We start from the raw sequence: 17,610 nt of genomic DNA, 5'->3' as shown, positions 1-17,610 counted from the left end.
TATGAAACATCACTCTGGCACCTCCATCTTCCATCCAAGAAGACCTAATCTGATTGAGGATGGCTGGAATGGGTTGCGTAGAAGTCTATCAACTCTAAAGGACAAGAAAGCAGTGTACCTCAGATTTTTAATGAGTGGCAAAGTTCCACAGTTGCCAAAAGCATCTCTCCCATGCATAGATTGTAATGGTAGACCGCCTTTCACTTTTTTATTTTGACTGTTTTCATCCTAACCATGTACTTCTTTCACCAGGGGCGACACCTTCTGATCTTCAATCTCAATGGTTGACCCTTCATTATCTTCTCTTGTTGATGCCATGGCTCGATTCCAAGGGGCTTCTCTTGCTGCCTCACTGGTTTCTTGCCCCAACCATGCCATCGTCTTTCAGGCATCTCTTTCTTTCTAAACAGGTGTAGTCTCTGGTTGTCCAATTGATAGAGTTTTTGCAGTAGAATGGCGCCTTTCATCCCTTTACGTTTCCTAAGCAAGTTCACCAACGAAGTCTCGAGGATGAGTGCATGAACAGTAAAAGCACCAAACAACAGGTAGCCAGTAAGAGCACCAAAACAACAGGTAGCCACATCAACTGAAAGAGAACAAATAGAGAGAGAGAGAGATCGAAGCCAAGAGAATTTGCAGGTTTGCTTCTATGAGGCACAAAGCAAGTTAATCTCTCTATTTTACCTTAATTTTAGTGTTGATGGGCTTATGTAACTAGCCTCATAGGTTCTCCCATATGCCCATCATGTGGTTAGGGCGAGTGAGAGATTTCAGGAATAGATAATGTAAAATCAAAATTTGTTTAAATGAAATTCTTCAGTTTAAAAACTTTTTTTGCAAAATTCATCTCATAATTGCAAGTGAACCCCCTCACAGTTACCAGAGGAATGAATTGAGCACATAACTACTATCCAACATCTCCCACTTGTCCATGAGATTGCTAGTTTGCTTTCACTATTGTGGGTTTCCTTAGATTCCAGCTACATGACTTTTCATATATCCAACATAACTTAAATTTGTTCAAGGTTTGTAGCGAGGTTTTTCTTTTAATGGCTTTCCTTTGCAACCTTTCAAACATATTTTATCCCCATATGAGCTACATGTTTGGTAAACAAATCTTTAGAAATTCTCTTAGTTAAAGGGTCAACTACCATATCATTGTTAGACATCTAATCAACTGTAATTTGATTTTTCTTAATCATTTCATGTACGTAATGATATTTCACCATTATATGCTTAATCTTTGAGCTAACAACTCTATTTTTCATTAGAGATATCGTTGCATGATTATTACAATATATAGTTGAACTCGTTCATGATTAAGATATAACTTCATGTCTTTCAAGAACCGATTTATCCAGACAACAAATGTAGTTACAACATTACATGCAACATACTTTCATTCTTGAGTATACTGAGCAACACATCTCCGTTTCTTATAGGGCTAAGCTATCGCTCATTTTTCAAAAAGAAACACATATCCAAATATGGACTTACTATCATCTTTACAACCCACAAAATCTGTATCAGAATAACCAACTAAATTTAATTCATCAGCTTGGTAGGACAATTTCAAGCTTTTTGTTCCTTTAATATAGCAATTCTTTTACTGCTTGCTAGTGAGGCCAACCAAGATTACTTTGGTAGTGACTCAAAAGACTAATACAAAAACTTATGTCAGGTGTTGTGCATAACATTAGATATATTAAGCTGCCTACAACCTGAGCATATGGGGCATTTAATTTTTATTGTTCTTTACTAGAACAATCACTTCTACTTAGATTGCTCCTTTGGCTATGAGAGTCTCAATCGATTTGCAATATTGCATTCAGAACTTCTTTAAGATATAATCAATGTCATTCTTGGCTCAAACTCAAAATCTCTGAGTTTCTATCTCGAGTGATCTTTATACATAAGATATAAGATGCTTCACCCATGTCCTTCATTTCAGAGTTTTTGTTCAGCCAAGTCTTTGTTTTGAATATCATTTTGTTATCATTTTCAGTCAGTAAAATGTCATCAACATATAAAGACATGATGCAAAAAAGATGCATTTTTCAGACATATACACAGTGGTTTACCAAATTTGCTACATATCCAAGCTTAGTTATTGTCTTATGAAAAGTAAAATACCATTATCCAAGAGATCGCTTCAAGCCGTACAAGGATTTTTCCAACTTGTACACTTTATCTCTATTTTTTTTAATGACATATCTTTCTGGTTGTGTCATATAGATAGTTTCTTTTCACTCGCCATTTAAAAAAGCAATTTTTATATATATCTACCAAATATCCAGGCCATAGAAAGCTGCGATAACCACAATTATTCTAACTGAGGCAAATTTTACAACTGGTGAATAGGCTTTTGAATAATCAAATAATTCTTCTTGGAAAAAACTTTTCGCCACGAGTTTTATTTTAAATTTCTCAACTGAGCCATCAACAATATACTTTTTTTAGCACTCATTTACACCCAATGAGTTTTCTTCCTTTAAAAAGATCTATTAATTCTCATACTATATAATTTTCTATGAAAACATTTTCTTCAGCCATAGTTTTTAACCAATTTGACGACTCATGTGAATTTATCACTTCATCATATGTCAGATTATCTAACATTTCATCAATATTAGCTAAATAGCATAACTTCTTTGTCAAGTATATATAATAATCATTCAAATAGAAAGAAAGAGATCTAGGTCTTTATGTCCTGACAAAGTCTGAGAAGATGATGCACCCAAATAAGTTGGTTCATTATCAAACTGTTCCCCAGTCAGTTTGTTGCTAGACTATTCCCCAATTGGTTCATTGTCAAACTATTCATCTGAGTAAATCAGATCATCTAGTAGATCAGTTTGATCTTCTACTGGCTCATTGTCCTCATTATTAGGTTCTTCTAGGAACTCTACATTCTTACCTTCAATAAGTCTGATAGCCGAATGATATAATCTGTAGCCTTTGGATCCTTTCAGATATCCAATAAATAAACATTTTACAGATCTACTATCCAGTTTATCCATTTTTAGATCTAGGATTTTAACATGAGCTATATATCCTCATTTCCTGAGATGACTCTGATGTGGTTTCACAACAGTCTATCTCTCATAAAGAGTGGTCTGGACTGCATTCAGAGTACTCAATTTATAGTATATATAGTTGTTAATACATCTTCACTCCAGAATACTTTGGGTAAGTATGCATTTGCCAACATGGATTTTACCATATTCAAAAGGGTTCTGTTACACCTCTCAGCTACACAATTTTGCTGTGGCATTAGACATTGTTATTTGCCTATTAATTCGAAGGTCTTTACAACATTTGATGAATTCATTTGATATATACTCCCTACCTCAATCAGACCTTACAACCTTGATGTATTTCTCAAGTTGTCTATTAACTTCATTTTTGTATTCCTTGAATTTCTCAAGGGCTTCATATTTATGTTTGATCAAGTAAAGATAACCGAACCTTCAGAAATCATGAATGAATATAATGAAATATAACTTGTCACTATGTATTTGGATCCTAAAAGGTCCACAAATATCTATATAAATAATATCTATAGATCAGTGACTTGAATTACTTTAGATGGAAACAATTTAATTTCTATTTTTTCATTTCATTAAGCTTAAACATGTCATGTTCTTTTACATATTTGCCTTCAAATGTGATCTTGCCATGTTTTTCCCTAGAGTAAAATGAATTTCAAAACCTTTTCCAGTTAGAGCAAGGATAGACACTAGATTCCTTCTCATATAAAGAACATAAAGAACCTCATTCAGAATGACATTGGTGACCTGACTCCCATGACATCACAATATGAATTATTTCCCATATAGACATTTTGTACACCCAGACTTAGGTTTTTCATATGGACCACACATTCCTTTGTTTTTTCTATGTGACAGATAGCCCCAAATTCTACCCACCAACCAGTTAGTTCTTCATTTGCAAACAAACACTCTTACACAACACATATGACTTCTTTGATGTAGTTCTGACTTCCTGCACTTGTAGCATTTCACTACAGTTTCTTAAAGTCTCTGTATAAATTTGCCCTTAAATTTACCATCAGTTTTCTTTTTAAATTATTTGGGTCTAACTGCTATATGACTACTAACAGGTTTATCTTGGGCTATCATAAATTCTGTATTCTTTCTCTTAGTAAGGTGTTATTGCTGAATAGTTAGTTGAATGGGGAGATTTTCTAGAGTCAAAGTTTGAAAGTAAAGACTTAGGACAGTGACTACCATGTCTTTAAAAGGAAGAAAGCTATGCAAGATCATATAGATCTGCATGTTGTCTGAAATCATGTTTCCCACTACAACTGTCAACGACTCTATCTGACTCTTTCATTTTATGTGAATTATATTGCTCTAGGAGTAATTGAACATGCATCGTAATAGCAGTGTTATACTTTAAGGTGATAGCATCAAACATCTCCTTAGCTGTTGGATAGTCCTCAAATACACTGATCGTGTCATCTTCCATGAAAGCTAACATAATAGTTTTATTCATCAATTCATTAGTCTCAAAAGCATCATAGGTCTTTTGTTCCTCATATGTGGGATTGTCACCTAAGGTAGGAAAGAAATTGGTTATGACATGAATCAACCTCTTATGTGTCATGACCAACATGATCCTACGCTTCCATGCATGAAAGTTGATTCCACTGAGTTTTTCAATCTTGACAAGTTCAGAGGCTCCCACTCTAAAAGTCATTTCTAAATTTTGAGTTATTGATGACAAGTAAAGAAAATCACTGAGAAGAAGATAAGCCACCATTTGAGTATATACGACATAAAAAAACATGCATATTAAGCCAAAAATACTCTAACAATATTCTAAAATAACTTAGAATCAAGGAGGCCTCAATTCAAAATTTTATAAAGAGGTTTTCTTTCTTATTTTCAAAATAATTTTTGAGTCCCTTTTTTGTAATTTTGATAACTCAGAAGGGTATCTTTTGTAACTTTAACTAAAATTATGGTTGTAAACCAAATTTAACTTTTGCAAGCCTCTTTCTGAACAAGTTTTTAGCAAAAATGCTGCAACATTAATTTTTATTAATTCTGACAGCATTTTTGAAAATATGGCAAAAATGGTGGACTAAATCTCTTTTTTTTTTTAATTCGAGACCATAATTTGGCTTCCATTTTTGTTCATTTTTCGCTTGTTCTTCTCTCTCCTCTTCAAAAAATCTCTGCTAGGGTTTCGTAGAGCCGGTTCCAACAGCCGACGACCTACTAACCGGCAAGCTTCGGTGTCCTACTAACAAACGCAGCGTGGCAGCTAGAGTAGCAGTCGAGTAGTCGTGGGTCTGTCTGAAAAAGTGACAGTGGCAGAGGCCTTCGTGGCCCAGAGAGCTGACTAGATCTGAGGTCTGGTGAAACGTTCAGCAATGATTGAGGGTTGCTGTGAGTTTGTTGAAAAAGAGGTAGCGGCTGATCTCCGGCTGTGTCAAAGGGGAAAAACAATGGTGGCTTCTCCGACCACACCTGGTAGAACAAACAGCCATGGTGTTCAGTCACTCAAGCAGCAGATAGCTTGAAGGAGAGACCGCAGATTCTCTGGTTGAGCTTGGAAAACTAGTAGAGTGGTTTTCCAAGCCATCGAGTAGACTCCTTTCCATTACTTTTTTTTCATTTTTCTCTTTTCTTTCTTTCAAGCAAAGTAAGCTCGGCTATTTGTTTTAGAAGCACCAAACATCATACAACTTATTGATTCAAGAGAAATGCAAGACTCTATCACTTCCCATAGAAATCAGATTTGTGCAAAAATGACAAATGACTGCCTCAACATTGCAACCATCATTCCGATTTCCAGCTCCCGCCTATTGTACGATAAGTGAAGATTGAAAAACAAAATTCTCTGCATGTTGCTTCCGTATTTTTGTAGCTTCTGAGGTGGCTGCCTCCTTAGATGTTTGCAAAACAAGAGTTGACTCCATATCCTTTAAGTTGACATCTAGTATCTTTTTCACATGATAATCAAGCAAGGGCATGTGTCCTTCCTTCTTGAAGTGCTCAGGTGACTTTTCAAAAAAAAAAAAAAATCTGGTGATTGAAAAAATCTCTGCCTAACATCATCAAAATTGGTGATAAAAATGCCATCCACTTTGCTATTTCCTTCATCTAAAGATATTTAATTGCTACAAGTGTGGGTCGACAACATAGAACACAACATATGTCCCACGAATCATCCACTTTTACGAACTGGTTATGACAAATGTCCTTAACTGTCATAAGAATATGTTCAACACTGAATGTCTCTAACCACTTGGTGAGATAATGTTCATCATCGCCCTTTTTTGCAGAGATTTCCCCTGCGCCCAGTGTAGCTTTGACCAACATAAATGATGTTGGATAGAAAGACAACATCAATGGTCCAAACACAAGTTTAATGGCCAGGGTTGCTCTTCCTAGCCATCTGCAGCTTCCTCCTCCACTCGAGGTACGTGAGGGATGACCAGGATGAGGCTTGGGTGAAACTAAGTGGAGGTCCGAACTGAGTGATGTTGAAGAATCAGCGGATGACCTTATGACCTTCACCTGGAAGAATTTACATAAAGGGTCTAGGACAGGTTTAAGAGCAGTCATAGTGACGTGCGACCCTGCTTGTTCTATGGCAACCCAAACACCCAACGTCCTCACTACAACCAACTTCATCTCTCCCTTTTGTTTCTCACCGACTGCCTACTTCATTTCCATTTCTATAGCAGTTCTCTTTTGTAACCAAAGACTGCTTCTACCTAGTTCACTATCACAAATGGTCTTGCACGCTATGAAACATCTCCCTGGCACCAGCATCTTCCATACAAGAATACCTAATCTGCTTGATGATGGCTGCAATGAGTTGCGTGGAAGTCTATCAACTCTAAAGGAAAGGAAAGCAGCGTACCATAGTTTTTTAATGGGTGGCAAATTTCCACAATCGCCAAAAGCATTTCTCCCTTACATAGATTGTAATGGTAGATTGCCTTTCACTTTTTTATTCTGATTTTTTTCATCCTGCCCACGTACTTCGTTCACCAGGGGCGACACCTTCTAGTCTTCAATCTCAATGGCTGACCCTTCATTATCTTCTCTTTTTGCTGCAATGGCTCAGGGCTTCTCTTGCTGCCTCACTGGTCTCTTGCCCCAACCATGCCATCGTCTTCTAGGCGTCTCTTTCTTTCCAAACAAGTGTCATCTCTAGGTGTCCAACTGATGGAGTTTTTGAAGTGAATGACACTTTGTTCCTTCTACTTTTCTTGAGCAAGTTCACCAATGGAGTCTCCAGGATGAGTGCTCGAACGGTAGAAACATCAAAACAGCAGGTAGCAACATCAACTAAAATAAAAGAACAAAGAGAGAGAGGTCAAAGCAGAGAGAATTTGCAAGTTTGCTTCTATGAGGTACAAAGCAGGGTAATCGCTTGATTTTATCTTAATTTTAGTGTTGTTGGACTTATATAACCAACCTCATAGGTTTTCCTGTATGCCTAGCATGCGATTAGAGCATGCGAGAGATTTCAAGAATAAATAATGTAAAATCAAACTTTGTTTAGAATGAAAATCTTCAGTTTGAAATTTTTTTTTGCAAATTTATTTTGTAATTGCAAGTGAGACCCCTCACAATTATGAAAGGAAGGGATAGGGCTCATGGTCACTATCAAACATCTCCCGTTTGGCCATGAGACTGCCAGTTTGCTTCCACTATTGTGGGTTTCTTTAGGCTCTAGCTACATGGTTTTTCATAATTGGTTTATCCAATGTAAATGAAATTTGTTCAAGGTTTGTAATGAGGTTTTTCTTTCAATAGCTTTCCTTCGCAGCCTTTCAAATATATCTTAGCCTCATATAGACTACATGCTTAGTAAACAAATCTTCAGAAATTCTCTTAGTTAAATGGTCAACTACTATATCATTGGTAGACATGCAATCTATTGAGATTTCATTTTTTTCAATCATTTCATGCATACAATGACATTTCACTATTATATACTTACTCTTTGAGCTAAAAGCTCAATTTCTCATAAGAGATATCACTGCCTGATTATCATAATAGTTGAACTGGTTCATGATCGTGATCTAACTTCAAGTCTTTCAAGAACCGATTTATCAAAACAACAAAGGTAGTTGCAATATTGCATGCTACATACTCTGCTTCTTAAGTATGTTGAGCAACACATCTCTGTTTTTTACAGGGCCAAACTATCGCTCCTTCACCAAAAAGAAACACACATCCAGATGTGAACTTACTATTGTCTTTACAACTCACAAAAATTGCTTCAGAATATTCAACTAAAGCTATGTCACCTGAGTGCAGGGTGCGGGTGTCGGCACGGCACATCTCAAAAAATTTAAGTGCGGCAGTGTGACAAAAGTATTTTATTACTATTATTATTATTATTAAAATAATAACAATATGTATATAATATATATGACAAAAAATTGTCTATAAACTACAAATTATTAAATAACAAGATCAAAATTGCAATTTGCTAATCATGATATCATTATCAATCATTAGTTCAACATTCAACAAGAAATATACCCTAGTTTTGAGCTCACAAAATCATAGTTCATACAGTCGTACTTCATACGAAAATCAGAAACCAGTAATAAGGATGAAGAATTAAAATATAAAGAAACCAGTAGAGTAGAATCAGAATATAAAGAAACCAGTAGAGTTCAAAGAAACCACTCAACCAGCATAGACTATATACTGCATAACTACAGTTTGCAACTATCCAGATTTCACAAAAATCAGAATATAAAACAAAAGCAACACTGTTTTTTTAATCAGAATGAATGCCTATAAATAAGTTTAAAGAGTTATCTGCTATTCTAAAGAGCTATCCACTATTCAGTATCATAAATTGCAATGCAAAAAAAAAAAACCAGTGAAAAAATTTAATATCAGTAACAAAAACAATTTATTTTGTGAAGCTGCAGAGCAAGAATCACAAAAACATTCAATCACATAAGAATGAAAACATGGACGAAAACGACAAAGACCACAAATTCTAGAAAAAAAAATAAAGGAAAAACGACAACGCCTAGCCTTATATATATAACGTACTGGGTCAACCCGGGCCTGGCCCGGCGGCGGCCCGGCCCGACGCCTAGCCTTACATAGGTGTGAGGCCAAAAATGGCGCACCCAAGTGACTTAGAACTAAAGTTAATTCATCAGCTTGGTAGGACAATTTCAAGCCTTTTATTCTTTTAATATAGCGAAAAAATTCTTTTTATTATGTGAGGCCAACTAGGATTACTTTGGTAGCAACTCACAGAACCAATAGGAAAGCTTAGCATTAGATACATTAAGCTACTGAATACCTGGATATATGAGACATTTAACTTTTAATTTTTATTGTCATTCACTAGAACAATCACTTCTGCTTAGATTTGCTTCTTTGGCCATGGGAGTCAAAATTGATTTGTAATCTTGCATTCATAACTTCTTTAAGATATAACTAATATATTGTTCTTGACTCAAACTCAAAATCCTCGAGTTTCTATCTCGAGTGATCTTTATACGTAGTATATAAGATGACCCATGTCCTTCGTTTCAAAGTTTCGTTCTGCCAAGTATTTGTTTTGAATATCATTTTGTTATCATTTCTAGTCAGTAGAATGTCATCGACATATAATGACATGATACATAAAAGACTTCCATTTTTTTAGACATATACTGGCACGTTTGATACATATCCAACTTTAATTATTACCTTATGAAAAGAAAAACACCATTGTCTAGGAGACTACTTCAAGTCGTACAAGGATTTTTTTCAACTTGTACACTTTATCTCTATGTTTTTTAATGACTTCTAGTTGTGTCATATAGATAATTTCTTTTAATTCACCAATTAGAAAAAATAGTTTTTACATCCATCTGCCAAATATCCAAATCATGGAAAGCTACAATAGCCAAAATTATTCTAATTGAGACAAATTTTGAAACTTGTGGATAAGTTTTTAAATAATCAATTCAGTCTTTTTGGGAAAAACCTTTCGCCACCAATCTTTCTTTAAATTTTTCAACTGAACCATCAACTATATACTTCCTTTTAGCAACCATTTACACTAATGAGTTTTCTTCTTTCAGGAAGATCTATTAACTCCTAGACTTTATTCTTTTCTATAGATTCAATTTCTTCATTTATAGTTTTTAACCAATCTGACGATTCATGTGAATTTATCACTTCATCATATGTTAGATTATCTGACATTTCATCAATATCAGCTGAATAGCATAGTCTACTGCCAAGTATACATAATAATCATTCAAATATGAAGTACTCGAATCAATTTGTTTATTATCAGATTGTTTTCCAGTTGGTTCATTGTTAGACTGTTTCTCAGTCAGTTCATTGCCAGACTATTCATTTGAGTAAATCAGAGTATCTAATAGATCAGTTTAATTAGGTTATTGTCCTCATTATTGAGTTCTTCTAGGAACTCTACATCCCCACTTTCGATAAGTCTTATAGTCGTTGGATATCAATAAATAAACATCTTACAGATCTATTATCTAGTTTATCCATTTTTTGATATATGATTTTAACAAAAGGTATAAATTCTCATCTCTTGAGATGACTCAGATTTGGTTTTATACCAGTCCATCTCTCATAAGGAGTGGTCGGGACTACGTTGCAGGACATTTGATTTATAGTACACATAGTTGTTAATACAACTTCACCTCAAAATACTTTGGGTAAGTGTACACCAAGCAACATGGATCTTACCATGTTTAAAAGAGTTCTGTTACTCCTCTCAGCTATACCTTTTTGTTGTGGTGTTCTAGGCATTGTTCTTTACCGATTAATTCCAAGGTCTTTACAGTATTTGAGAAATTCATTTGATGTATACTCCTCATCTCGATCAGACCTTACAACCTTGATGTATTTGTCAAGTTGTCTCCCAACTTCATTTTTGTATTCCATGAATTTTTCAAGGGCTTCATATTTATGTTTGATGAAGTAAAGATAACTAAACCTTGACAAATCATCAATGAATGTTACAAAATATAACTTGTCACTATGTGTTTGGACCATAAAAGGTCCATTATGGATAATCTCCAACAGATTAATGACTCGAATTACTTCAGAAGGAAGGTTTTTCCGTACCATCTTTTCATATGAATATGACTCACATTTCACAAAATTATTTATATTAATATCGGGTATTAAACATAGCTGTGCTAGAGTCTTCATCTTGTTAATACTTACATGGCTTAATCTTTCATGCCATAAGTTCACAATCACATTCAATACATAGTCAATATAAGCAAAAACAGAAATTTTATTCATTTCATTGTTACATATTTGCCTTCAAATGGTCTTACCATGTTTTCCCACTGTGACTTTTCTTAAAATAAAACAAATTTTAAAACTTTTTCCAGTCAAAGCAGGGACATGCACTAGATTCTTTCTCATATAAAGAACCTCATTCATAATGACACTAGTACCCCCAATATTGGGTCGATATGACCGACACCCATGACATCACTATATGAATTATTCCTTGTATAGACCTTTTGTACACCTAGACCCAGGTCTTCTATACTGACCACACTTTTTTTTTTTTTGTTTTTGCAATGTGACGGGTAGCCTCAAAATCTACCACCAACCAATAAGTTCTTCATTTGCAAACAGATACTGTAGACAACACATATGCCTTCTTTTATATAGTCCTGACTTCCCACACCTGTAACATTTTACTATAGTTCCTTGAGGTCTATAAGAACCTGTAGATTTGCCCTTAAACTTACTATCGTTTTTCTTTTTAAATTGTTTGAGTTTGACAGACACATGACAAATAGTGGTTGATGACAAGTAAAGAAAATCAGAGAGATGAAGATAAGCCACCATTAGAGTATATATAATATTAAAAAAAATGCATATTAAGCCAAAAATACTCTAACAATATTCCAAAATAACTTAAAATCAAGTAGGCCTCAATTCATAATTTTATAAAGAGGTTTTCTTCCTTTATTTTCAAAAATAATTTTTGAGTCACTTTTGTAATTTTGATAACTCGGAAGGGTAACTTTTTGTAATTTTAACTAAAATTCTGATTGTAAACCAAAGTTAACTTTCGCAAGCCTCTTTTTGAAAAAGTCTGTAGCAAAAATGTTGTGGCATTACTTTTCATTAATTCTGACAGTGTGTTTGAAAATATGCAAAAATAGTGGACTAAATCTATAATTTTTAATATGAAATATAAATTGACTTCGATCCAAGTTTTCTCTCATTTTTCGTTGGGTTCCGTCCACCCCTTTCCATAGAGCCAGTTCCGGCGACTAGCGACCTGCTAACCCGCGAGTATCAGTGACCTGCTAACAAATGCAGTGCAGTGGTGGGAGCAGCAGTCGATTAGTCACGGGTCTCCCTAAAAAGGTAACAGTGACAGAGGGCTTCACTGCACTGAGAGCCAACCGGATTTGAAGGTTTGGCGAAACCTTCAGCAGCGATCGAGGGTTGTGAGTTCATTGGAAAAGAGCCTTCGACTGATTCTCCAACTGCATCAGAAGGGTAAAACAATGGCGGCTTCTCCAGCCGCACCTGGTAGAACAAACAACTGTAGTGTTCAGTTCCTCAAGCAGCAGACAACTTGAAGGAGCAATAGTGGATTCTCTGGTTGAGCTTGGAAAACCGGCAGTCGTGGTCTTCCAAGCCATCGAGTAGACTCCTTTATATTCCTTGTTTTTTTTCGTTTTTCCTTTTTTTTTCCCCTTTCTAACAGGATAAGCTTTGCCATTTGTTTTAGAAGCACCAGACTTCTCCCTATCTTTTCTTGACGTTTTTAGAGCAATAAAAAATGGTATTCTACTGAGCAGACGGCCTCTAAAGACTGAGTGCCTCTGTTTTTAACTAGAACTACTCGCACATGTATTATCTTCTCGCATGCTGCAAGTTATTTCATCTATTGATGTATCGATTTTTTTCATTTTCTAGCATGCTAGTAAGTTTCAGAGTCTAAAATTTACTTACTTGTTTCAGATGATATTGATCTCCTTGACTCTGATACCACTGATGGTGCCTTTGGTCCATTCTACGTTTCTTGAGCAAGTTCACCAATGGATTCTCCAGGTAGCAGCAGCAATTGAAACAAGAGAACAATGAGAGATCAAAGCAAAGAGAATTTGCAGGTTTGCTTCTATGAGGCACAAAGGAGGGTAATCTCTTGATTTTACCCTAATTTTAGTGTTGTTAGCGAGCCTCATAGGTTTTCCCGTATGCCTACCGTGCTGTTGGGGCCACTGAGAGATTTCATGAGTAAATAATGTAAAACGACTGGAGGCGATGATATATGCTACTCAAAACAATGACAGAGTTGAGCATATATCTTTTAAAAGTTTCGCATGCTCATGGTGTGCATATCAAGCGCACACAAACATAGGTAATAGCAGGCTTCACAAACGTTAGATTAACTCACCGGTTCGGTAGTTTGATTTTTTTGCAGGTTGACCATCTGGCCCCGATACCAATGTTGGGACTTTGTGGGTTCCATCCAATTTCTCAACCCAGCATCAACATTAACCGGCGAGAGTAAACCTGCAACCAACAGGATAGCAACGCAACAGCGTAGGGGAGAGATAGAAAGAGGTATTGTGGACTTGATGGATGATGCGCAGCGGTATTGTGGGTCTTTTAGCGTCTACGCGTCTTCTGCCATGCCTTCTACACGAGGCATCAGCTGTTGGGGTTTTTTCCTTGTGTCATTCTTCAACGGTTTTACACAGGCGTCGACTTCACTATGGCTACCTTCTCCGCTCCTGCACCAATGTCATGTCACTTGGGCAACTGCACGCTCAGCTCTTACTAATTGGAGGATCTTCGAACCCCGCAATATGGGGCCAGTTGGTGAGTCCGTACATCAAGTTTGGGTGCCTGGACACTGCTCGAAAAGTGTTCGACGAAATGTCTCAAAGACATATTGCCATATGGAATGCCATGATAATTGGCTATTCGAGAGGTGGTTTTTGTTTGGAAGTTGTCGACTTGTATCATAGGTTGGTTGCCGAGGGGGTTCGGCCCGATAGCTCGACGTTTACTCTAGCGATCCAGGCATGCACCAAGCTTCGAGATTTGGGGATGGGAAATGAGGTTCTAAATTTTGCACTACAGTCCGGATATGGCGATGATGTGTTTGTTGCGTCTGCTGCTGTCAATATGTTTGTTAAATTTGGCAGAATGGATAGTGCGATTAGAGTGTTTGAGAAAATGCCGAGGAGAGACCTGGTTACCTGGACGATTATTATTTCTGGTTATGCACAATGTGGAATGGGAGACAAGGCTTTGAGTTTTTTCCGGAGAATGCAGTCGGTGGGCATTGGTGGTGATGCGATCGTCATGGTGGGTCTGCTTCAAGCTTGTGCCAGGATGGGGACACTTAAACTTGGCCTCTCTGTTCATGCACATATCTTTAGGAGGGAATTCCCCATGGACGTGGTGTTGAGCACGAGTATTGTTGATATGTATGCTAAAAATGGCGCATTGGCTGAGGCTCGCCGCTTGTTTGATGCGATGCCTCATAGAAATGTGGTTTCCTGGAGCGCGATGGTGTCTGGATATGCACAAAATGGGTATGCAGGCGACGCACTTAGCCTGTTTGTTGCAATGCAACAAGAGACATGTGAGGTAGATTTAGTTTCTCTTGTGAGTGCACTGCTTGCTTGTTCACACATTGGTCTCCTTCAACAAGGAAAGTCTATACATTGCTTCATAATCAAGAAGCTTGATTTGGATGTGATTTCGGCCACTGCCTTGATTGATATGTACGCAAAATGTGGTAACTTAGTGACGGCACGTAGGTTATTTGATTGGATGAGCTTTAGAGATTCAATTGCTTGGAACGCAATGATCTCAAGCTATGGCGTTCACGGTCTTGGAAGGGATGCAATTGCGCTGTTTAAACAGATGCTGAACAGCCAGGTGAAGCCAGACGATGCTACATTTGCTTCTTTATTATCTGCGTGCAGTCATACAGGCCTTGTTGAGGAAGGTCAGCATTGGTTCCACCTGATGTCAAAGTTCTGCATTCAGCCTGGTGAGAAACACTATGCTTGCATGGTTGATCTATTGGCTCGTGCAGGTCGACTCCACGAAGCGCACGAGTTAATCAAGTCAATGGTAGTAAAGCCAGGGATCTCTGTTTGGAGTGCGCTGCTTGCTGGGTGCAAAAACTATCGTGATACTGAACTTGGTGTGGTGGTGGCGAACATCATTTTTGACATGCAACCGGATGATCCAGGCATGTACACATTAGTTTCCAATGTTTATGCCTTGGGAAAGAAGTGGGATGGTGTTGCTGAAGTTAGAACGATAATGAAGAAGAAGGGGATGAAGAAGACACCGGGTTTCAGCATAACACTTGTGAATGGGAAGCTTCATGGATTCACAGCGGAGGATAGGACGCATCCTCTGCACAGGGAGATGATGACACTTCTAGAGGCTCTAGATTATCAAATCAGAAAGGCTGGTTATGTTCCAGATACTCGGTCTGTGCTGCATGATCTGGCGGAGGAGTTGAAGGAAGAGATGCTCTGTGGTCATAGTGAGAGGCTAGCAATTGCTTTTGGCCTTTTGAACACGAGTGCAGGTTCACGGATCACGGTGACAAAGAACCTGCGCATTTGTGGCGATTGCCATACTGCCATCAAATTTATCTGCAAGATTGTGAATCGGGAAATCGTTGTGAGGGATGTCAAGCGTTTTCATCATTTCAAGGACGGAAAGTGTTCCTGTGGGGATTATTGGTGAATTGATGCTGGTTTGGACCTTTTTCGATCTCCAGCCTGCTGGTGCTCGGTGTAGCCTCGTCATGGTCTTGTCGAGCTTCTGTCTCATCCAAGTCAATGTCAAGTTACTCAATGGTCTGTAAGAAGCTGCCCATCTCACGCGTTTAGTATAACTGATTAGGCGAGTGGACAAGCTTCATGCTGAGGACGAATTGTTTCATTCAGATTAGGGTGCGAATTTCAAGGGTTGACAAGCTTCTTGAAAGAACATGGAATAGGCCACCGGATACCATGTCCACATGCCACAACAAAGTGGCATGGTAGAAAGAAGGCACTGACAAATATCCTCCTCCTATTGCTCGCTTGTCTTAGCCAGAACCCAAAAATGCATAGGCTGTTCAAATTCCACATTAGTATGAAGCTATGAAGTCTGAACTTAAAGCCTTGTACCAAGATAAAACTTGGACATTAGTCACACCTGACTATGGTAAAAGCATTATAAGGTCAAACTGGGTGTTTAAAGTGAAGAGAAAAGCGTATGAGTCTCTTGAATGGTATAGGCACGGTTGGTTGCAAAAGAGTATAGTTAGCAAGAAGGACTAGAATACTTCCAAAGTCAAGCCAAAAACCATAAGAATAGTCTTTATTATCACTTTGCGCAAAGGATGGTGCACAAGATAGTTAGATGTTTAAACACATTCTTACATTGCAGCTTAGAAGAAATTGTTTACATGCAACAGCCACCGGCATTTGAGGACCCTTATCAACCCAATTATGTGTAAACTACACAAGACACTCTATGGGTTGAAACAAGCACCAACATTCTTGGTACTCACGTTTGAGTGCTTTTCATTCTTAATATAGAGTTTGTCCAAATTTTTATGTTAGTTATGTCGATGACATAATAGTTATTGCAACAAGGAAAGTGAAGTTAATAGACTCATTTCTCTTTTTGGAAAAGAGCTTGCGTTAAAAGACTTGGGTCAACTTCATTATTTCTGGAGTATTGAAGCAAAAAAGGAAAAAAAAAGGAAAAGAAGTGGACTTGTTCTAAGTCATAGAAAATACATTATGGATATCCTTTGGGAGTACATATGGAAGGTGTTCGTCCAAGGCCTGGCATAAGTTTTGTAGTGAACATAGCTTATCAGTTTATGCACTCTTCAAATGAACATCATTGGCCATTGGTCAAAAGAATCCAAAGATATATGGAAGCTACTATCGATGAAGGACTATATTTTTAAGCTTCATATAACCTTTTTTTCTAATGTTTTACACGTGGGTATGCTGTTTGCTTGGGAAATAATCTTGTCCCAAGGAGTTCCCAAAAGCATAATGTAGTCTCCCAGTCAATTACAGAAGTTGAATACCAGACACTTGCCAATGCTACTACAGAAGCTTTGTGGATGAGCTATATAATGCTAGAACTTAGAGCAAATGTCTCACACACCAATTATTTGGTGTGATAACATTGTTGCTACCTTTCTTGCTTCTCATCTTATTTTTTATAATAGAATGAAAAACAAATTTGGATTCAACATATCTCTTCAAAAGATCAGACATCTATATTTTTACCAAGCCACTTCCAAAGGATAGGTTCTCATTTTTGAAACACAAGTTACATGTAGTATCTAACCCCATGAACTTGAAAGTAGATATTAAAACATTAAAATTTGTCTCTATGTTGATTTCAGAGGTCTAAACAAAGCCAATCCCATGGATGACTATTCATTACCAAACATTGATTTATTGGTAGATAGTATAGCTGATCATGCAATGTTTGCCTTTGTGGATGAGCTTCTGAATATAATCAGATTAAGCTGGCTACTCAAGATCAATCTGAGACCAAAGATCAATCTAAGACAACCTTCACAACCCTT

At 37.1% G+C, this 17,610-nt stretch overlaps 1 protein-coding gene and 1 long non-coding RNA gene across 5 annotated transcripts in view; one reads left to right on the top strand and one right to left on the bottom strand.

The window, feature by feature from the left end:
• Positions 1 to 262: 262 nt before the first annotated feature.
• Positions 263 to 17,610, bottom strand: part of LOC116252725 (uncharacterized) — a 56,414-nt gene continuing 39,066 nt past the window's right edge. Inside the window, exon 3 of the long non-coding RNA XR_004172287.2 lies at positions 263 to 480. This is a non-coding gene — a long non-coding RNA (uncharacterized LOC116252725). The remainder of the gene's footprint in view (positions 481 to 17,610) is intronic.
• Positions 5,603 to 16,590, top strand: LOC116252722 (putative pentatricopeptide repeat-containing protein At3g25060, mitochondrial). 4 transcript variants are annotated; one of them, XM_050077665.1, is made up of 3 exons: positions 5,603 to 5,616; positions 12,990 to 13,138; positions 13,453 to 16,590. In XM_050077665.1, exon 3 carries the CDS (start codon positions 13,614 to 13,616, stop codon positions 15,750 to 15,752), a length of 2,139 nt encoding a protein of 712 aa, XP_049933622.1. In that variant the 5' UTR covers positions 5,603 to 5,616; positions 12,990 to 13,138; positions 13,453 to 13,613; the 3' UTR covers positions 15,753 to 16,590. The 4 variants fall into 4 exon arrangements, with proteins under 4 accessions (XP_049933622.1, XP_031483054.1, XP_031483056.1 ...); XM_031627194.2 differs by lacking the exon at positions 5,603 to 5,616 and adding an exon at positions 12,253 to 12,670; XM_031627196.2 differs by lacking the exon at positions 5,603 to 5,616 and adding an exon at positions 12,253 to 12,670 and having other exon boundaries at positions 13,437 to 16,590.

This window comes from Nymphaea colorata, chromosome 4 (assembly GCF_008831285.2).
Source record: "Nymphaea colorata isolate Beijing-Zhang1983 chromosome 4, ASM883128v2, whole genome shotgun sequence".
Classification (NCBI taxonomy): domain Eukaryota; kingdom Viridiplantae; phylum Streptophyta; class Magnoliopsida; order Nymphaeales; family Nymphaeaceae; genus Nymphaea; species Nymphaea colorata.
Note: the sequence above shows the minus strand (reverse complement) of the source record. Positions and strands in the feature narration are given on the sequence as shown.

What these genes read in the sequence shown, in the direction of transcription:
- LOC116252722 (XM_050077665.1), top strand. Translation starts at nt 13,614, where the DNA reads ATGATGCGCAGCGGTATTGTGGGTCTTTTAGCGTCTACGCGTCTTCTG.